Source organism: Liolophura sinensis, chromosome 10, assembly GCF_032854445.1.
Source record: "Liolophura sinensis isolate JHLJ2023 chromosome 10, CUHK_Ljap_v2, whole genome shotgun sequence".
NCBI lineage: Eukaryota > Metazoa > Mollusca > Polyplacophora > Chitonida > Chitonidae > Liolophura > Liolophura sinensis.
The window spans coordinates 36,416,471-36,440,046 of record NC_088304.1 but is presented as its reverse complement, the minus strand read 5'-3'; the positions used below and the strand labels follow the sequence as shown (position 1 = coordinate 36,440,046).

At 40.5% G+C, this 23,576-nt stretch overlaps 1 protein-coding gene across 1 annotated transcript in view; it reads right to left on the bottom strand.

Annotated features, from left to right (window-relative positions):
* Positions 1-15,076: 15,076 nt before the first annotated feature.
* The window catches only part of LOC135477176 (serine/threonine-protein kinase 36-like), a 52,275-nt gene continuing 43,775 nt past the window's right edge, over positions 15,077-23,576 (bottom strand). Inside the window, 7 exon segments of the mRNA XM_064757332.1 lie at positions 15,077-16,601; positions 17,376-17,472; positions 17,953-18,025; positions 18,323-18,452; positions 20,364-20,424; positions 21,471-21,594; positions 23,006-23,153. Coding sequence (XP_064613402.1) covers positions 16,419-16,601; positions 17,376-17,472; positions 17,953-18,025; positions 18,323-18,452; positions 20,364-20,424; positions 21,471-21,594; positions 23,006-23,153 — 816 coding nt within the window. The 3' untranslated portion in view covers positions 15,077-16,418.

Sequence of the window (23,576 nt, the reverse complement as noted above, 5' to 3'; positions counted from 1 at the left end):
CAGTTGCGTTACATGTGGTGCACGCTCGTTTTTAGAAAAGATTTTTACTTTAGCTTACGAGTTAATCCTTACATTTTCCCTATTAACAGATATTTTTCAAATCTGATTTTTGGAATATCTTTCGAAAATTTAGTTTGTTATGTGCGTAATTAATTTCTACCATAGATTCACACCTTTTTATTTTTATGTTGAATGTCTCAGCTGTGCAACGGAGTGCCTTTGATAGATATTTCACCCCTCTGGCTTATTTCTTAATGTAATGTGTAAACCATGAGTCATGTTTTTTTTTTTTCAAATTTGACAAGAAATCTATTAATCACATAAGAGTCTGTACAGCATTGCAATAAGTCACCTAAATATGCATACCCTAAATCTGTACTGGCTTAAAGACATACCTCCAGAAAGTTCAGCATGAGATGAATCAGCGAGATCTGGATTTGAACCTGCAACCTTACTCTGTTATGGGTCCAATTATCGAGGGATTTCAGAAGGGTTAACCACTCCACCAGTGATGACCCTTGCTTACTAAAGAGGCCGCAGTGTTTTAATCCAGATGATGCCTGTTTAAAAAAATGTATAGGTTTGGCTTAAAAGGCTTTTACTGTTTTTCTCTCACCCATGTCGTAATTAAACTCACTTTCTCGACCTGAATGGAAGCAGAATTACCCTGAATTCCATATGGCAGTCCTAAAAACAAAATGATGTTACAAAAAAGTCCCGATGAAACAAATGATTTATGAGTTCATATTTGCCATGTTCCAGATGAAGACAACTGTATTGGTAAGAACGGTATCGCCTTATCCATCGGCCTTACAGTCGGTATGCTGCTGCTCATCGCATTGATCATCGATTTCTTCCTATATCGGCGCAGGCTTCATGACAAATGTAAGCACAGAATTACAGTCGAGCATTTCACCTCCAGCCAGAGGAGCACCCCCCACGTTCTGTCCGGGAGTTTCCGAGATGATACGGATGCCAGACCTAAAGGAGTAGGGGCGAGGCGTGAGTCGAAGATATCTAAACACCAAGTTCCTGTTAAAATTGAGACACACCCAAAACTTACTTCAAATGGAGCGACCAACATTGAGGGGCTGACACATGGGGGATATGAAGAAATGGAAATGAATGCTCCCGTGTATCTGAAGGGGTGGGGATACACAGACACCCGGAGTGTAGAGAACAATAGACCACGTGCTCTAATACAGTTGGAAGAACTGTCGGCAAGATCCTTGCTGTCACGGACAGCCAGTTTGCAGGTACGGAAACCGGACGACCAGATCAAGCCAGCATTGAAGCATGAATCATAAATTCCATCGTAAACCATGGCGTGCGGTATTAAGTAAAACTGTAAATGTGGACCCAAGTAAGCTTTGATTCCAAATAAGTCCGTCATCAAGTCAGAATTTATATATTAACCATACTGCGTGTGCTATTGTACCATGGCACTTACAGCACATGAAGATCAGTGGAATTAAGTGCTTGCAGCTGTAAAGGAGGGTCCAAGCTAATGATTTTTGCAGCGATTTAACTTCATTTAACGAAAGTATTAATGATTGGTTGATATGAAGGCTCCTTCTACATGAGGATACACCGGTATATGTAGAGTTGCCTACCACACACATGTCAAGGACACCATTTCAAAGGACCTGCCGGCCTTTACCTCCTGCACCTATTCCATATAGGTGCTATACACCAAATAGACGTGGTAGTGAAGAGTATGTTTGATGAAACTTTCGAAATCTCAGTAGTGCGATAATTTCATCCGTGGCATTATTAATGTTTGACTCTCAGATTTTACGAAAACAGTCCTAAACTGCTCCCCACGACGGAAAAAGAAGTATGAAAAGCCAGATTTCTCCGTGAATGTTCCGCGCTCTAAGTATTCGAAAATGTGCAACTATTGCATGTTGATGAATGGAAAATCGCGATTTGTCGGCTCCAGACAGCTGATGTGTACAACCATTTAGTGCGCTACGTAGTATTTGTGGAAGCTGTATTAATACATGTTTGTATGTTTAATAGAGAGTCATTCTTGCCTATTCTTCATTATGAAGATCGGCAATTTAACTCTTAACGTGTTCTTCCCGAATCTCAATAAACCCAGCACTAGAAGTCGCATACCTCCAAAGAAGAGTTAACGGTGATGATTTACTAGATTCTGCAACAATCTGCTTCATTCTTGATTGTAATCAGAAGCTGTCTAAGCACTCAAGCCGATAAAATCCATAGGCAACTTCGACGCTTGACAGCCATCACCCCCAAAAGGCTATGTCCCTATAAATGTACAGGTTTTCTGACACTGTGGCAGGAAATGTAGCTTTGAGGCAGCGCTATGTTAAGATTCAGAAAGGCATGTTGCAAAGACACTCCGTGGTGACTCAACGAGGGGCGTACCTGGCCTCCAGGCAGGGAGGCCAGGACATCCGCATTTTAAAAACCAGGGGAGTTTTTTTTTCTCTTAAAACAAGCCCAAATGTATCCCTCCCCACCCTCTACCAAAACATCCCACCTCTTCTCATTACTTCCGGCGCTCATGCGAAACATAAGATCGGAAGTAGTGTTCCTCTTTGGGGCTATAACTAGAACAAAGAGCATGGTTTTATCGCGATTAAATCGTAATTCAGAGCAAGGCGGGTTCAGTTTAAAATTAGATACATTAAATACATGTAAGCAGATTAAATATGCCTGAGGGGAGTTGACCTGTTGCTTGGAGTGTAACAGTGTTACGTGAAACGTAGAACATTGTGAGGTGGGTTTGTCACGGATCGCTGGCTTGTGCAGGATTGAAAGCTTACGACCGCCATTTTGAATGGGCTTCTAATCCATAAAACTAAGCAGTATATAAGAAGTATATAATTCTAACTATGATGAACTTAGGTTCTAGAATGTATTTTAACGTAAACGTCCATCCAGTAAAACTATTTACCTAACATAATGTAAATGACTTACAGCATAGAGAGTAAAACAGACATAGAGAGTAAAGACAATGTGATAGCTGACAAATGGTCACACTTAACCGTGAAATGTGACTCAATTGTCAGTTTACCTTAGTTAGGGTTTTATTCTATAACTGTTCTGTATTCTCATGACTGGTTTATGAGGCTATACATTAATAAAGGACACAGAGCATACAGGGTAAAACCAGAGCAGCGACGACGATGATGTTGCTGGTCAAACACACCCTGGCCACCTGAATAAGAATAATGGGTGTTATTTGTCTAAAAATTCTTCAAATTAAGTGACATTACCTAGGATCGAACTCTCACATTCAACATGTGTGATGAATGCTAACGTCATTTACAGTTTTCTGACTTTTCATTTCTGACTAATACAGCGAGTTGCCCATAAAACTAAAATCTTAACAAAGTGACGATAGTTCTACATTTTTTCTCATTACCAGTATAAAAAAGAAGGTATTTGGTGGCACTTTCATTTTAACTCGTTTGTTTTACCAAATATATACCGTATTCAAGAACAGATCTTCTTTTTCGTTTAAGCTGATTGTGAACCAATATGGCTGATAAAGAAATTAGTTAAGGCGCTCTACTTACGGAAATTGGCGACAAGTATCGACATGCACTTCTGCGAAAGTTCACAAGTATATTTGGTGCCAACACCCTGGCTAACTGGGCCTTTCTGATTATGTCACCGTTAAGGTCTATTGATTGTGGCGGTAGGCATTTTCCCAGACTTCAGATTCTACATATCACATTGGTCAACCACCGTTCAAAGAGGAAAAAGTCTCATTTAAGCCAAGGAAGGGAGGAAACTTTGGTCCGGATGGTTGTCGGCTATAGGACATGGACAGCTGCAACGCATCAGAACACACCGGACTACAACTGGTAATCAACCTGGGTATGTGCGTAACAGTTCATTTGTAACCTCACTATGTGACAAACTCTTCATTTGTCACTTGACTGTGTGGGTAGCTGTTCATTTGTCAACTGAGTATGTGGGTAACTGTTCATTTGTCACCTGGCTATGTGGATAACTGTTTATTTGTCACCTGACTATGTGGGTAAATGTTCATTTGTCACCTGACTATGTGGATAACTGTTCATTTGTCACCTGACAGTGTGGGTAGCTGTTCATTTGTCACCTAACTATGTGGATAACTGTTCATTTCTCACTTGACTATGTGGGTAACTATTCATTTGTCACCTGACTATGTGGGTAAATGTTCATTTGTCACCTGACTATGCAGATAACTGTTCATTTGTCACTTGACTATGCGGGTAACTGTTCATTTGTCACCTGACTATGTGGGTAACTGTTCATTTGTCACTTGACTATGCGGGAAACTGTTCATTTCTCACCTAACTGGGTGGGTAACTGTTCATTTGTCGCTTGACTATGCGGGTAACTGTTCATTTGTCACCTGACTATGTGGGTAACTGTTCATTTGTTACCTGACTATGTGGGTAACTGTTCATTCGTTACCTGACTATGTGGATAACTGTTCATTTGTCACCTGACTATGTGGATACCAGTTCATTTCTCACCTAACTGGGTGGGTAACTGTTCATTTGTCGCTTGACTATGCGGGTAACTGTTCATTTGTCACCTGACTATGTGGGTAACTGTTCATTTGTTACCTGACAATGAGGATAACTGTTCATTTGTCACCTGACAGTGTGGGTAGCTGTTCATTTGTCACCTAACTATGTGGATAACTGTTCATTTCTCACTTGACTATGTGGGTAACTATTCATTTGTCACCTGACTATGTTGGTAACGGTTCATTTGTCACTTGACTGTGTGGTTAACTGTTCATTTGTCACTTGACTATGTAAATAACTGTTCATTTGTCACCTGACTATGTGGGTAACTGTTCATTTGTCACCTGACAATGTGGGTAACTGTTCATTTGTCACCTGACTATGTGGGTAAATGTTCATTTGTTACCTGACTATGTGGATAACTGTTCATTTGTTACCTGACTATGTGGATAACTGTTCATTTGTCACCTAACTATGCGGGTAACTGTTCATTTGTCACCTAACTGGGTGGGTAACTGTTCATTTGTTACCTGACTATGTGGATAACTGTTCATTTGTCACCTAACTGGGTGGGTAACTGTTCATTTGTTACCTGACTATGCAGATAACTGTTCATTTGTCACTTGACTCTGTGGATAACTGTTCATTTGTCACCTGACTATGTGGGTAAATGTTCATTTGTTACCTGACTGTGTGGATAACTGTTCATTTGTCACCTGACAATGTGGGTAGCTGTTCATTTGTCACCTAACTATGTGGGTAAATGTTCATTTGTTACCTGACTATGTGGATAACTGTTCATTTGTTACCTGACTATGTGGATAACTGTTCATTTGTCACCTAACTATGCGGGTAACTGTTCATTTGTCACCTAACTGGGTGGGTAACTGTTCATTTGTTACCTGACTATGTGGATAACTGTTCATTTGTCACCTGACTATGTGAATAACTGTTTATTTGTCACCTGACTGTGGATAACTGTTCATTTGTCACCTGACTATGTGGATAACTGTTCATTTGTCACCTGACAATGAGGGTAGCTGTTCATTTGTCACCTAACTATGTGGATAACTGTTCATTTGTCACCTGACAGTGTGGGTAGCTGTTCATTTGTCACCTGACTATGCAGATAACTGTTCATTTCTCACTTGACTATGTGGGTAACTGTTCATTTGTTACCTGACTATGTGGGTAACTGTTCATTTGTCACCTGACTATGTGGGTAACTGTTCATTTGTCACCTGACTATGTAGATACCAGTTCATTTGTCACCTGACTATGTGGGTAACTGTTCATTTGTCACTTGACTATGCGGGTAACTGTTCATTTGTCACCTGACTATGTGGGTAACTGTTCATTTGTTACCTGACTATGTGGATAACTGTTCATTTGTCACCTGACTATGTGAATAACTGTTTATTTGTCACCTGACTGTGGATAACTCTTCATTTGTCACCTGACTATGTAAATAACTGTTCATTTCTCACCTGGCTGGGTGGGTAACTGTTCATTTGTCACCTGACTATGTGGATAACTGTTCCTTTGTTACCTGACTATGTGGGTAACTGTTTATTTGTCACTTGACTATGTGGGTAACTGTTTATTTGTCACCTGACTATGTGGATAACTGTTCCTTTGTTACCTGACTATGTGGGTAACTGTTTATTTGTCACTTGACTATGTGGGTAACTGTTTATTTGTCACCTGACTCTGTGGATAACTGTTCATTTGTCACCTGACTTTGTAAATAACTGTTCATTTGTCACCTGACTATGTGGATAACTGTTCATTTGTTACCTGACTATGTGGATAACTGTTCATTTGTCACTTGGCTATGTGGATAACTGTTTATTTGTCACCTGACTACGTAAATAACTGTTCATTTGTCACCTGACTATGTGGATAACTGTTCATTTGTCACCTGACTATGTGGGTAACTGTTCATTTGTCACTTGACTATGTGGGTAACTGTTCATTTGTTACCTGACTATGTGGGTAGCAGTTCATTTGTCAACTAACTATGTGGATAACTGTTCATTTGTCACTTGACTCTGCGGTAACTGTTCATTTGTCACCTGACTATGCGGGTAACTGTTCATTTGTCACCTGACTATGCAGATAACTGTTCATTTGTCGCTTGACTATGTGGGTAACTGTTCATTTGTCACCTGACTATGTGGGTAATTGTTCATTTGCTACTTGAGTGTGTGGTAATCGCCCACGTACAACCTGGGTATTGGCTTTTTTGAGAACTGAGTATGTAGGTAATTGTTCTTTTGCTGCTTGCGTGTGTGGTTAATCGTCCGTTTACTACCTGTGTATGTGTCGACTGTTCATCTGCTACCTGGGTATGTGGTTGATGGTTCTTTTCCTACTTGGGTATCTGGTTAACTGTTAACGTGCTACCTGGGTACAGGCGGTAACCACATCGCCATAGAGCAACGATCAGTTAAGCACATACTGAGGCAGCAAATGAACAGACAGCCATGTACCCAAGTTCTAAATGAATCATCAACCACAGACACAGGTGGCAGATGAGCAGCCACCGATGTACCCAGGTAGCAGATGATTATTCAACCACATACACAGGTGGCAGATGAGCAGCCACCAATGTACCCAGGTAGCAGATGATGACTCAACCACATACACAGGTGGCAGATGAGCAGCCACCAATGTACCCATGTAGGAGATGATTACCCAACCACATACACAGGTGGCAGATGAACAACCACCAATGTACCCAGGTAGCAGATGATTATTCAACCACATACACAGATGGCAGATGAACAACCACCAATGTACCCAGGTAGCAGATGAAAAATCAACGACATGCACAGATGGCAGATGAGCAGTCACCAATGTACCCATGTAGCACATGAAGAATCAACCACATACACAGGTGGCAGATGAATAGCCACCAATGTACCTAGGTAGGAGATGATTATTCAACCACATACACAGGCGGCAGATGAACAGCCAGCAATGTACCCATGTAGCAGATGATTATTCAACCACATACACAGGTGGCAGATGAGCAGCCACCAATGTACCCAGGTAGCAGATGATTATTCAACCACATACACAGGTGGCAGATGAACAACCACCAATGTACCCAGGTAGCAGATGATTATTCAACCACATACACAGATGGCAGATGAACAACCACCAATGTACCCATGTAGCAGATGATTATTCAACCACATACACAGGTGGCAGATGAGCAGCCACCAATGTACCCATGTAGCAGATGATTATTCAACCACATACACAGGTGGCAGATGAGCAGCCACCAATGTACCTATGTAGCAGATGATTATTCAACCACATACACAGGCGGCAGATGAACAGCCAGCAATGTACCCATGTAGCAGATGATTATTCAACCACATACACAGGTGGCAGATGAGCAGCCACCAATGTAAATAGGTAGCAGATGATTACTCAACCACATACACAGATGGCAGATGAGCAGCCACCAATGTACCCAGGTAGCAGATGATTATTCAACCACATACACAGGTGGCAGATGAGCAGCCACCAATGTACCCATGTAGTAGATGATTATTCAACCACATACACAGGTGGCAGATGAGCAGCCACCAATGTACCCAGGTAGCAGATGATTATTCAACCACATACACAGGTGGCAGATGAGCAGCCACCAATGTACCCAGGTAGCAGATGATTATTCAACCACATACACAGGTGGCAGATGAGCAGCCACCAATGTACCTATGTAGCAGATGATTATTCAACCACATACACAGGTGGCAGATGAGCAGCCACCAATGTACCCAGGTAGCAGGTGATTATTCAACCACATACACAGATGGCAGATGAGCAGCCACCAATGTACCCAGGTAGCAGATGATTACTCAACCACATACACAGGTGGCAGATGAGCAGCCACCAATGTACCTAGGTAGCAGATGATTACTCAACCACATACACAGGTGGCAGATGAGCAGCCACCAATGTACCCATGTAGCAGATGATTATTCAACCACATACACAGTTGGCAGAGGAGCAGCCACCAATGTACCCATGTAGCAGGTGATTATTCAACCACATACACAGGTGGCAGATGAACAACCACCAATGTACCCAGGTAGCAGATGATTATTCAACCACATACACAGGTGGCAGATGAATAGTTAATCACATACCCAGGTGGCAAATGAATAGTTAATCACACACCTAAGTGGAAAATGAATAGTTAATCACATATCCAAGTGACAAATGAATATTTAATCACACACCCAAGTGGCAAATGAATAGTTAATCACACACCTAAGTGGCAAATGAATAGTTAATCACACACCCAGGTGGGAAATGAATAGTTAATCACACACCTAAGTAGTTTATCACACACCTAAGTGGCAAATGAATAGTTAATCACACACCCAAGTGGCAAATGAATAGTTAATCACACACCTAAATGGCAAATGAATATTCAATCACACACCTAAGTGGCAAATGAATAGTTAATTACATACCCAAGTTTCAAATGAATAGTTAATCACATACCCAGGTGGCAAATGAATAGTTAATCACACACCTAAGTGGCAAATGAATAGTTAATCACACACCCAGGTAGCAAATGAATAGTTAATCACATATCCAAGTGACAAATGAATAGTTAATCACATATCCAAGTGACAAATGAATAGTTAATCACACACCCAAGTGGCAAATGAATAGCTCATCACACACCCATGTGGCAAATGAATAGTTAATCACACACCCAAGTGGCAAATGAATAGTTAATTACATACCCAAGTTTCAATTTAATAGTTAATCACATACCCAGATGGCAAATGAATAGTTAATCACATACCCAGGTGGCAAATGAATAGTTAATCACACACCTAAGTGGCAAATGAATAGTTAATCACACACCCAAGTAGCAAATGAATAGTTAATCACATATCCAAGTGACAAATGAATAGTTAATCACATATCCAAGTGACAAATGAATAGTTAATCACACACCCAAGTGGCAAATGAATAGCTCATCACACACCCATGTGGCAAATGAATAGTTAATCACACACCCAAGTGGCAAATGAATAGTTAATCACACACCTAAGTGGCAAATGAATAGTTAATCACACACCCAAGTGGCAAATGAATAGTTAATCACACACCCAAGTAGCAAATGAATAGTTAATCACACACCAAAGTGGTAAATGAATAGTTAATCACATACCCAAGTGGCAAATGAATAGTTAATCACATACCTATGCATGTAGCCTGTTAAACCCGCAATTCGGTTTTCTTCACATGCGCAATGAATGTTACCGCCATGATATCAATGAAAATAATAATAAAAGCCCATACATTAAGCTTATAATGTATAAATTCTGTAGTACAAAGACGCTTTCTGGTTTTTTTTGCATAAGGTATTCAGTGGAATAAAATCACGAATTATATAAATCGAGCGATCGATCGGATGGTCAATCGAAATAAAATCAAGCAACCAATAAATAAGAAATTAATAAATATATAAATATCGAACAATCATTTAATGAATCAATCAAACAGTCCTTTTTTTTTGCTTCTCTTCAGGTAACGGGTGTGTATCCTGGAAGCTACCTTTAGTGCTCATCATTATGCTCCCTATCGTTTTCCTCTTCATTCTGGTTTTCTGTGTGGACTTTTGTCTCTACCGCCGGCATAAAGAGTTTATGCGTCGTCAGCGAATGATTTACGAAACGGTCAATAACACATTGCTGTGCATGGTAGCGACACCTGTCAATCACAGTGGGGATCCTGAGTTCGGGACGACTTCCGTGAATGTCCGTGAGTGTTCAGGTTTGCCCAGAAAGGTCGACGATTCTGCCGGTCCGCAAGCGTTAATGGGAAAAAAGAAGGTGTCACCAGGTATCGCCCTTGTAACGGACAGGACAGTTAACCACACAGACAACAACTGTGGAATAGTAGGCCTGCAAGTTTCCAACAATGGAATAGGAGGTGAATCCGACTTCACTGTTGGTCGCTGGATTCAAATCACGAAGTTATGACCTTTCGTTCTTTTCCTGATTATGACTCGAGAATTTCGAGGCACGTCTGCAGTGTTTTTACCCTTCCATTACAAATCGTATCGTTTATTGGTAGGTCTTATCGGTGAAGTGCAAGAGGGACGTCTTTTGCGTAACACGTTTTCAATAAAAAAGTTACCCATTGAGAAGACGGTCAAGGTGAACTTATGTGTGAAAAAGGGGGAAGGTTTGTAGAGGGACTCCACTCAAGGAGAGCCACACGCAATTATCAACTGACCTCAGTTGACCTAATACAAAAACAACAGAGACAGCCAAACTGGTTTCAACAAATCGAAACTGATATAACAATGGTACACTTATGCACATGTGTCGTCTTTAAGTGCTAAACTGACACTGGGCACAGCATTTGGTGTGCTTGTTTCAGTCTCTTGTTCACCCATCCCACCGTGCATAGCATGGAATAAATAGAATAACAAAATTGTGGGTTGCAAACTATTTTGGCTAAAATTCTTGTATGGTTTCGTTATTTTTTTTCCTTCTGAGGATTAAACTATGTTAACATACATGAGCATCTACCAATATCTTAATAACATAGCTGGGGAACGAAATTTAACTTTTACTGTCTACCCTTTTGTGTCGTTTTTCTTTAGTAGAAAGGAATATCGTACTATCTAATAATTAGTGTGTGATATTTTCTATTATCCTTCATATAGGCTATATATCGGTACAATCTACTTGTTTTGTGAGAGTTATGCATGCAAGTATGGATGAAATCTGGGATGTACAGTGGCGTTCAGCCAACAGCTTAATCGGCAAGCTGATTAGCGTTGGGTGACACAAGAAATAAGGAGATTTTGTAATAACGGTACCTTCAACAGGTACCCAACTGATTTCGTCTTCTTTGACATTTATTATAGAAGGCCAAAAATAAGTTATTTATTTCATATTTAATAAATTATACCCGATTTAGCCGTGGGAGGCACACTGTTGCATGTCCGCGGACAGCTAAAAGTCTATCTGAGCGGTAAATCAGGAGCAGACGAGCGGTCATTTAGCTGTTCGCGATGACTTTAGGATAAGCGCCACCCGTGTCATTGTTCGGTAATACACTATATGACGTAATAAGTCGAAACTAATTATAATGCCAATAGACTATGTTTTAAACAGCATAGCGAGAAGCAGTCAAGCATTCAGCGGCAACAGATTTATATTTGAAACATGGGGTTAGCTATTCATGTGAAGGGAAATCCTGCATTTCGACGTGAATTACTGTCAAGTTAAACTGAAAATCAGGTGCTCTGGTGTGTATTTGAATATATTAGGTCGCGAGATTATTTCGCTTCACTTCGGTTTCCGCCTGAGCGAACCACTGAGTCGGACAGATGAACATACCCCTCACCGACGATTTAAACTAAATTTGTTATTTAGACTTTATATTTAAGTTTAGTCGTGTGTTCTCTAATCGCATTTCATGAGCTGCTGATTAAATTTAAGTGTAGACGTTGACAGCATGTTTAGTACTTTTACACACATTTCATTGATAGAACACCATTAAGAACTCAGCCGTCGTGAGATTCCCCTGGGCTCGCCCGGTTTTCTTCCAAAATAATGCTGGTCGGCCCAACATCTCTGTCATGATTTAGAATACTGTGAATAACAGACACGTGCCTGAAATCAAATGAACGCATTGTTTCATTGCCCTGGATCGACAATTTCTTCATTTCATCAGTGCTTTCCACAGCAGAGTACATTATTCTTGTCTTAGCCTCGAATTAGAAACCCGTTGGACACCACCACTCGTCGCTAAATTTCTGACAAGACTTCTAACATGAAGCCACAACAAAGCCTGGGAACACACGGCGCCACCGATTAATTTTCCGTGGTCTCCTACAAAATAAACCTGCACTTTATATCACTTAGCACCGACCCGGATAGCACAGTTGACAGAGCGTCCTCTTCGGGACCGGTAGATCCAGGCTCAATCCTGGGTCGAGTCACACCTAAGACTTTAAAAGAGGAAGTTGTGGCTTCCTCACTTGGCTCCAGAATGGAGGGGATAGTTCAACAACTGGTGGACCCGTATCAGATTAATGGTAGCTTACCTGCCTTCGGTAAGTCGTCTCAGTGAAGCAGCACTAGATAAAAGAGCGGTGGAAATCCGTCCTGCAACAAGGAAGTACATTACATACACCGTAAGGACTCCTTCGTCGTCATATGACTGAAAAATTGTTGAGCACGGCGTTAAACCCCAATCACTCATTCACTCACTATATCACTTAACCAGTCAGAATCCATGTCAACCAATATGCAACTGAACATCATACCATGTTACATAAAACAAGACAATAATTATCAATTGATATATTTTAATAAACACATTTCCTTAATGACATTTCCATTAATTAGGTATGTGGTCTGGTTTGGTAATGGACGAATGAGAACTGGGCTATATTAGTTTTGCACATCTATCTCCTTACAATTTGAGTGCTAGGGATCCACACTGTAAGAGTTACTGTATGTCTGTGCCATCATAACCCGCACGCTACTGATACAGGGTCCAATTGTTCAAAAGCGGATGAAGGATTTAGAATAAAAAGCCGGGTGTTTCAACAAATTAACATCATACTGAACTGATGAAACATTCATGCTGTCTTTGAAATAAATGTGTCATTAAGACCATTACATGTGACATTAAGACCATTACTCGTAACTAACAGTCCTGTTTTAATTTTGCCGAATTGAGTGGAAAGAACATTGCATGTAGTGGAGCCTTTGGAATGCAGACTTTTTTACTTTCAACTTTGCACTCAAAATCTAAATGTGAATTTTTTTGTCAGAGAATTCCTCTGTAACTATGGTAACAATGGAAAGTAACCTTCACGGGCAAGCCATTTGATCGATTTCAAGGTGGCAAGATCCTGACAGATTTACCAGCTGATCAAACTCCGGTTTTCTCACAGATGTCACATTAAATAATAATGGCATTATCAGAGATCACAGGATCAAATTGTCAACTGACATTTTTTTGCATAAAACATTTTTTAATATAACAGTTTTCTGTTTTAGTCATATTTTTGTCACACCTTTGTTACACTTGTCTCACTTTGTCACAAGTTACACCAGGCAAAACCACGAATAATCTTGACACGCTTTAAGGCGACATGTGTTTCAGCTGCATGCATGTCTGGATGGCTCTGTGACATCATACAAGTTTATTTATCCCGAGGAGGCCAACATACAGCAGATATGAAAAAACCACTACAAACAACCCCATATGAAAACAGAAAGTTTCCAAGACGTATTGGTAACTTCAGTTTTGCATTTTCCACACTTTTTTTTCAGATTGAGACAAATTGCTACAAAATGTCATAGCATATTCACATTTTCTCACTTCGACACAAAGAGCTGCGATCCCTACATCTACCAATCTTCAACAAAGATCACATAAGGGGGAGTTTTTCTGTTATATGTTGTGTACTTGTATGTTGTACCAGACACATGTGCACTGAGTATGTACCCGCAAAACCATCCATAGGATTCATGTTCATATGACGCATATAATTCAACATTAAAATATGTATTATATTCAGTCAGGCTAAGAGAAATAACTTAACACATTGAAATGGAGAATGTATGAAAACTATGACATACTAAGTGAATAGGTTAAAAGTACATGTACAGCCTATGTCTCACCTACTGTGATTCTTCAACCTTTTCGCATGTTCACAAGGTGTTTATTTAGGCAAATTCTGAGGGCATTATTCTGTGAAAATTATACTTTTTGTGAAGCCCTGAAATTGGCTAACCTAACCAATATAGTTTTGTCTGCAAAATCAAATAGGTGCATAAACTGCACTCAAAGTTCCTCTTCTATATACGAAAAGGTTGAGGAATTAGGGTAAACAGGTATATCTACACTTTATTCTACTTACATGTACACCTATAAACTGATAGGTAAATACCTACTCCCATAATTAAATAAAGTCATATATTAACATGTCTTCAACGCTTGCAGGAGATATTTGTACCTAGATGCTTAAATATATCTAACACAAAAAAACTTCAAAATGCATAAGTGAAGTTCTCAATGTGGCGTTTGAAAAGTGGACGGATTGCCAACTTCTTTCAGATAAAGAAGCTGGTATTCTTTAATACAAACAGAGTAAAATAATAATGCAAAAGTATTTAAACAATAAGTGAATGTTATAAATAGTATTGGTATAAAATGTTACAATGTATTTTCTATATGCATTTGTGTGCAAAAAGCATTAAGGGTGTAAAAATAACTGAGCTACTTCTGACTGTTATTCTTGGGTGAAGTGTCCATTGAGCTATAACTAGCACACACACCACAGTATCTTAAAATGCCACTGACTGTGCAGTTATCACCTGAGATGTTCACACAGCCACATGCACCACACTGAACTAGATGGTATCAACCTTATACACCTGCAGTTCAGTGTCTCGTCAGGTTTAAAGATGAGACTAACCTCAACTGCAAGTAGGTTAAAAAAAAAAAACAAAAAAAAAAAAAACAAAAAAAAAAAAAAACAAAAAAAAAACAGCCAGTGTGGTGAAGAGTATGATTCATTGTACCAACCAACACGGTTCATCGTTCATCATGAAAAACAATTCCTCTCTGTAAAATACATTACAGTCAGGGCTTGCTTAAACATAGAAAGGGAGTTTTGGAGTGACAGATGTCTCAAGAATGTATGACATTAAATAATGCACCATTCATACAGGTACACATGTATAGGTAGTCACAAGTGATTGTACTTCAGAACCACATGTTCCAACTAGCATATTATACATATTACACATATTCCATAGGCAAGCAAGCAAAACTCTTAGATGGACCGTTAGAAATATGTACTGACAATGTTACTTTAGTTTTCTTTTAAAACAGTAAGCGACAGAAAAATACATTCACAATTATAGCACGGAACATTTATTATTTTTGTCTCTCAAACCTACAGTATTATACGTGAACAAGCAATAGCTGGTTTAAACAGCAATGGACGGACATCCAACATTAAAAAAAAAAGAAATGCTGCGAAGAATCATGTGAATATATGCGTACATATACATGTAAATAAACATAAATACAGACTGCTCTTCATTAAACTAAAGCAAACAATTCAATACAAAAAAACAACTCTAGCACCTCAGATTTGTGTCTCTACTACATGGACATCTGAAAAATTTAAAAGAAACTGGGCTGTGTTCGGAATGGATGCACACATGAATATTTTGCTAAGTACATGAAGAGGTAGAATTATGCAGTGTAATCTAAGGAACAACTGTGGAACATTGAGCTAACCAGTGTCAAAGATATCACCACCATACACATTATCACTACAAACTAAGTAGAAAACTACAAGTACATCCACATTTTGGGAGTAAAAAAAACAAACATTCTCCAGAGGAAAGCACAGATGTATCTTGCCTTGAGCATACAAGTTACCCATGCTCAATGTGTTTTCATCGCAGACAGCATTTAGTATGACAATACATGCATTACATTTATATATTATCATCATAAATTCAGAATCAGTAATACCTCACTACAAGGTTCCTTTATCATTACCCTCATTATAACACATACATGTATTTTGTATAAACAGTTATCAAATCAGTATATATGCCTCCCTGCAAATAAAGACCACACCACTTTAAATGGTTGTTTTATGGGCGGAAGAAATCGCTTGTCAACATTACATTAGAAGATGGAATAAAAATGAAAATAAAAGCTTGCTAATTATCATGTGCAAAAAATGTGGACTATCCTGCAATATTTCCTGTTATTTTCTGAAAGCAGTAACAATTCACAAGTATTACAATGTCCATTTAACAGTTACAGTTCTTGGATAGAAAACATAAGTTTGACTAGCAGGTAACATGCTTGTAAGAGTTATCAGCCCTTGAGAACGAGTAACAACTTATTACAATGGTTCACCACAGTGTTGAGGCTCCCTGCAGAGCTCTTGAGGCTGGAGACAACGCTAATAGGACGACTCCCACTTCCAGAGCGACCTCGTGGGGTATGACCAGATGTGATTGGGGACAGTTTTTTAGCAGCCTTGAGCACTAGCATTTCCTGTAGTCAGAAAGAGTGGTGTAGCAGGTTAAATACAGGTACAAACATTACAAACCAGACAATGGCCATCTAAATTATAAAAGAAGACAGGGAAATCAAAGGAAATTGTTTCAGCTTACATGTACATGTATCAAAAAAACCTTCTTCCTACACCAAACTTCCTAGCAGGGGAGTAGGTGCATATAATGGTGAAATACTTGAAAAAGTAAGGAATTTTCTATAAAAAAGGAAAGCCTAAATACATGGTTTTAGTATGGACACGAGATGTAACTTCTGACACTTCATGACTATTTGGATCAATCGTTCTTGGTAACAACACTTTCCTTTATAAGTTACCCATGAGTTGAGAACAATATCTGGAGATTTCAACCCTTTGTGTGAACCCTTCCAAAATTCTGACACACCCCCTATATACCTTTCTCAACACCAGGATAATGAGTTTGTCCATACAATATTTATTTACCACAAAGCCATTTTTGTGTACATATAAAAATCAGCTTAGAGAAGTCATTCAAGCCACTAAAGCTTGCCAAAGGTACTGGTTTCATCATGACACTATTTCAAAAAAATCATCAAATGTTGTGGTGTTCTTAACGATTCTAATCAGACTTTGCCTTAGCATATAATTATACATGTACATGTAGTTATCATTTCAGTCAAGACACTTATTTGAAAGCTGAAGAGAAAGATTTCCACATTTTTCAGGCTGCAGCACAAAGTGTGTTTTCTTTTAGACAATCCAGCCAATCACAAGCAGTGTTTGTGTTTTGTTACCTTTTTCAGAGATGGTTGTTGCGACATTGTCCTTAGGGCCAACAGAGCACACGACTGGACATTGTACTGGGTGTCATGACACACCAAATCCAACAACCTGAAACACGACAATAACCATGATAACAACCAATCAAACACAAAGCAAAACATCCAACAACATGAAACAAGGCCATAACAACCAATCAAACACAAACTAAAACACTCAACATGAAACAAGGTTATAACAACCAATCAAACACAGGGTAAAACATCCAACAATATGAAACAAGGCTATAACAACCAATCAGAGTAAATCAGACACAAATAAGTACATACATGTATATTGCTCTAACATTAAAATTTCCCATGCCAAATTTCTATGTGTATCATAAAATCTTCACAGCTCTTATCCACATTAGCTGATGTTCTCCGATATATACTAATCCCATTCACAACTGATGTGGATGATTCACTGGCAAAGGGACTGAGTGAGTGACCAAATGACTGACTGAGGGACATGTATTTAATGAATGACTGATAAAGTGTCTTAGTGTGAACAACTGAAGAGACCAACTATGGGACTGGATGAGCGAATTACCTGTTAACAGCTTTAGCCTTGATGAGATCTTGACACAGTGCAGGGGAGTGGAGGCTCAGGTTACCACAGGCATCTAAGGGGGATAGAGAGATTAAAGCAATGACTGACAGGAACATTAACATAGGCCAAGCCAGGCTTATCATGATTATTTTGCTGTTCTCAAAACCAAATCAAACAAAACAAAAAAAAAAAACAACAAAAAATGCCAACATTGACCTTAATCTACCACTATGTGTACTAACTTGATACAATATTTCACTATAATTATTAATATCTAAGTTCCTTCAGATTTAAAAGAAAGCATATGTGTACATGTAGATTCTGAGGCCAGTTGGGATAACTGATTTGGGTAAATATTTCATAGACTTACTGGCTGCATGACACCGTGTCTTAGTCACTGGGTCCCTTAACAGCTCCACCAACAGGGGGATAGCGGGCCTCAGTCTGGGGTACAGGTCGGCACTGTGGTAACCAGCATTACCCACAGCATAACTGACACACTGAAAACATAACACAGCACAATTAGGCCAGTAACACAATTGACCACCAGCAGGGGGATAGCGGGCCTCAGTTTGGGGTACTGGTCAGCATTGTGGTAACCAGCATTACCCACAGCATAACTGACACACTGAAAACATAACACAGCACAATCAGACCAGTGACACAACTGACCACCAGCAGGGGGATAGCAGGCCTCAGTTTGGGGTACAGGTAGGCACTGTGGTAACCAGCATTACCCACAGCATAACTGACACACCCAAAATATAACATAGCACAATGAGACCAGTGACACAACTGACCACCAGCAGGGGGATAGCAGGCCTCAGTTTGGGGTACTGGTCAGCATTGTGGTAACCAGCATTACCCACAGCATAATTGACACACTGAAAACATAACACAGCACAATCAGACCAGTGACACAACTAACCACCAACAGGGGGATAGCAGGCCTCAGTTTGGGGTACAGGTCAGCACTGTGGTAACCAGCATTACCCACAGCATAACTGACACACCCAAAATATAACATAGCACAATGAGACCAGTGACACAACTGACCACCAGCAGGGGGATAGCAAGCCTCAGTTTGGGGTACAGGTAGGCACTGTGGTAACCAGCATTACCCACAGCATAACTGACACACCCAAAATATAACATAGCACAATGAGACCAGTGACACAACTAACCACCAGCAGGGGGATAGCAGGCCTCAGTTTGGGGTACAGGTCAGCACTGTGGTAACCAGCATTACCCACAGCATAACTGACACACCCAAAATATAACATAGCACAATGAGACCAGTGACACAACTAACCACCAGCAGGGGGATAGCAAGCCTCAGTTTGGGGTACAGGTAGGCACTGTGGTAACCAGCATTACCCACAGCATAACTGACACATCGAAAACAAAACAAACCACAATGAGACCAGTGACACAACTGACCACCAGCAGGGGGATAGCAGGCCTCAGTTTGGGGTACAGGTCGGCACTGTGATAACCAGCATTACCCACACAAGAACTGACACACTCAAAACATAACACAGCACAATGAGACCAGTGACACAACTAACCACCAGCAGGGGGATAGCAGGCCTCAGTCTGGGGTACTGGTCAGCACTGTGGTAACCAGCATTACCCACACATGAACTGACACATTGAAAATATAACACAGCACAATGAGACCAGTGAACTAAACAGCATGCAGGAACCGAGACAGCACTGTCATGTACATTATGACTCGTAGTATAAAAGACTATGGAATGTAAGAGTAAAACAAGTACATTAACAACTGTGTGATAGTGACAAATGTTCACATGTAACTGGTGAAATCTGGCTTCCTGTAAATTTGTCTCTGTTCATGCAGTTAGGATTTTAATCTAACTATTAATGTAAATGCTTCACATGTATATAATAGCAACTTACATTTTCCATCGCACCATGTTAATCACAATTTGCATCACTAATACAGAATATTTCTCAAATGCTGTCTTGTCATCACATTCATTTAACAGTAGCATGGAAACTGAGATCCCAGGGATTTGTTGTCCCCCAGCAGAAGCCTGATTTATACAGACATAAAATATAACAAAAGCCTACAGTATGGAGAATCAAATTTCAAAGCACTGAAGAGCAGTGTAATAGTTGGCAAATACCCTAAATGACCAGAAATTTCGTCCATGACCAACTTGCCCATTTCCTGATTCTGACAGTTCTACTGATTTTAGGAAGGTGTTTTGAGGTTTGCTTGGAACATGGGATCAAAATTGTAAGTTTCAGCACCAAAATAATATTTTGTGAGATTCATTTGCCTCTAAAAATGCATTTTTGTGGACAAAATTTTAAGTTATTTAGAGTAGTGACATATAACTAGTGAAATCTGGCCACTTTTTTGAGCCCCCAGCTATAACACCTACCTTTCTAACATTGTGATCCTCGTCTTTGAGACAGGCAAACAGCCCAGTAAACAAGTCCTCTCTACAACATACAACACACAGCAATAGGACAAATATAGTTCCTTCATTTTTGTTAAACTTTTGGGTTGTATTATTTTTTCCAACGAAGGATGCAGCACTGAAAGCACTAGAAATCTAGTTGGCATATATTTCCTTGACTGTTCACAAAGTGAGTTGTTATGTTTCATCAGATCAGTCTAAATGTACACATACCTTTTGCCCAGCTGTTCATAAAGTGAGTTGTTATGTTTCATCAGATCAGTCTAAATGTACACATACCTTTTGCCCAGCTGTTCATAAAGTGAGTTGTTATGTTTCATCAGATCAGTCTAAATGTACACATACCTTTTGCCCAGCTGTTCATAAAGTGAGTTATTATGTTTCATCAGATCAATCTAAATGTACACATACCTTTTGCCCAGCTGTTCATAAAGTGAGTTGTTATGTTTCATCAGATCAGTCTAAATGTACACATACCTTTTGCCCAGCTGTTCATAAAGTGAGTTATTATGTTTCATCAGATCAGTCTAAATGTACACATACCTTTTGCCCAGCTGTTCATAAAGTGAGTTGTTATGTTTCATCAGATCAGTCTAAATGTACACATACCTTTTGCCCAGTTGTTCATAAAGTGAGTTGTTATGTTTCATCAGATCAGTCTAAATGTACACATACCTTTTGCCCAGCTGTTCATAAAGTGAGTTATGTTTCATCAGACCAGTGTAAATGTACACATACCTTTTGCCCAGCTGTTCATACAGTGAGTTGTTATGTTTCATCAGATCAGTCTAAATGTACACATACCTTTTGCTCAGCTGTTCATAAAGTGAGTTGTTATGTTTCATCAGATCAGTCTAAATGTACACATACCTTTTGCCCAGCTGTTCATAAAGTGAGTTGTTATGTTTCATCAGATCAGTCTAAATGTACACATACCTTTTGCCCAGCTGTTCATAAAGTGAGTTGTTATGTTTCATCAGACCAGTGTGAATGTACACATACCTTTTGCCCAGCTGTTCATAAAGTGAGTTGTTATGTTTCATCAGACCAGTGTAAATGTACACATACCTTTTGCCCAGCTGTTCATAAAGTGAGTTGTTATGTTTCATCAGATTGCCCAGTATATTACAGGTTCTAGACCGGACCACGGCTGATGAGTGAGACAACAGGCAAGACAGCGGCTCAAAATCCCCTGAAAATGGATGCCAATGTTAGGATCTTATTTATTTGTTTGACTTTTTAATAACGCTATACTCAAGAGGTTTTCACTCATACATTAGCAGTCAGTTTTGTGGGTGGGGGATTGCAGTCAGTTTTGTGGGTGGGGAACTGCAGTCAGTTTTGTGGGTGGGGAACTGCAGTCAGTTTTGTGGGTTGGAGACTGCAGTCAGTTTTGTGGGTGGGGAAATCCTAGTCAATTTTGTGGGTGGGGAACTGCAGTCAATTTTGTGGGTGAGGAACTGCAGTCAGTTTTGTGGGTGGGGGGCTGCAGTCAGTTTTGTGGGTTGGGAACTGCAGTCAGTTTTGTGGGTGGGGGCAGCGGTCAGTTGTGTGGGTGGGGAACTGCAGTCAGTTTTGTGGGTGGGGAACTGCAGTCAGTTTTGTGGGTGGGGAACTGCAGTCAGTTTTGTGGGTGGGGCAGGGGGCTGCAGTTAGTTTTGTGGGTGGGGAACTGCAGTCAGTTTTGTGGGTGGGGAACTGCAGTCAATTTTGTGGGTGGGGGATTGCAGTCAGTTTTGTGGGTGGGGAACTGCAGTCAGTTTTGTGGGTGGGGAACTGCAGTCAGTTTTGTGGGTGGGGGCAGCAGTCAGTTTTGTGGGTGGGGAACTGCAGTCAGTTTTGTGGGTGGGGAACTGCAGTCAGTTTTGTGGGTTGGAGACTGCAGTCAGTTTTGTGGGTGGGGAAATCCTAGTCAATTTTGTGGGTGGGGAACTGCAGTCAGTTTTGTGGGTGGGTGGCTGCAGTCAGTTTTGTGGGTGGGGAATTGCAGTCAGTTTTGTGGGTGGGGGGCTGCAGTCAGTTTTGTGGGTGGGGAAATCCTAGTCAATTTTGTGGGTGGGGAACTGCAGTCAGTTTTGTGGGTGGGGAACTGCAGTCAGTTTTGTGGGTGGGGCGGGGGGCTGCAGTCAGTTTTGTGGGTGGGGGGCTGCAGTCAGTTTTGTGGGTGGGGAATTGCAGTCAGTTTTGTGGGTGGGGGGCTGCAGTCAGTTTTGTGGGTGGGGAAATCCTAGTCAATTTTGTGGGTGGGGAACTGCAGTCAGTTTTGTGGGTGGGGAACTGCAGTCAGTTTTGTGGGTGGGGCGGGGGGCTGCAGTCAGTATTGTGGGTGGGGAACTGCAGTCAGTTTTGTGGGTGGGGGGCTGCAGTCAGTTTTGTGGGTGGGGAACTGCAGTCAGTTTTGTGGGTGGGGAACTGCAGTCAGTTTTGTGGGTTGGAGACTGCAGTCAGTTTTGTGGGTGGGGAAATCCTAGTCAATTTTGTGGGTGGGGAATTGCAGTCAGTTTTGTGGGTGGGGGGCTGCAGTCAGTTTTGTGGGTGGGGGACTGCAGCCAGTTTGGGGGTCTGCTGTCAGGGTCATTCAGTGTCTGAATGAGATTGCTTACCATGTTTCCCCTGGAAGACGGCCTGGGCCAGCACCATGTTTTCTGGTGAGACTCGGACAAGATGGCTGCAGACAGAGAGGATGTCCCCCAGGACACACACAGGTACATCAGGGTCCACTGAGGAGGACAGGTAACTCACCCCCAGGCCCTAAGTAATCAACCCAGAACATAGTTGTTAAATGAAATCAATATATGATGGTTGCTGGTATTATGATTGGAAGAGTAAACCACAGGTGCCCAGAGGACACAACCAGCTATTAGGACATTACTTTCACACTTTTCTACTTTTGATAGATTTATTTACTTTTGAATTCTGGCAGCTACTGGATATGAAAAAGTGCTCTTTTAGAGACAAATAAATGTCACAAAATATTTATTTAGTCGCTGAGACTTACATTTTCCCAGTAGGATGTCATTGTTAAAAAAATCCAAACTGACGCAACTTTGTAATAGGCCTCTCACAATCAAGTCAACATTATAAATCAACTACGTAGTCCAGCACTTGAACTCATTACCTACCCTGTTCTAACAACAAATAGCACAGTACTTGTTACCTTCATTTCTCGCAATG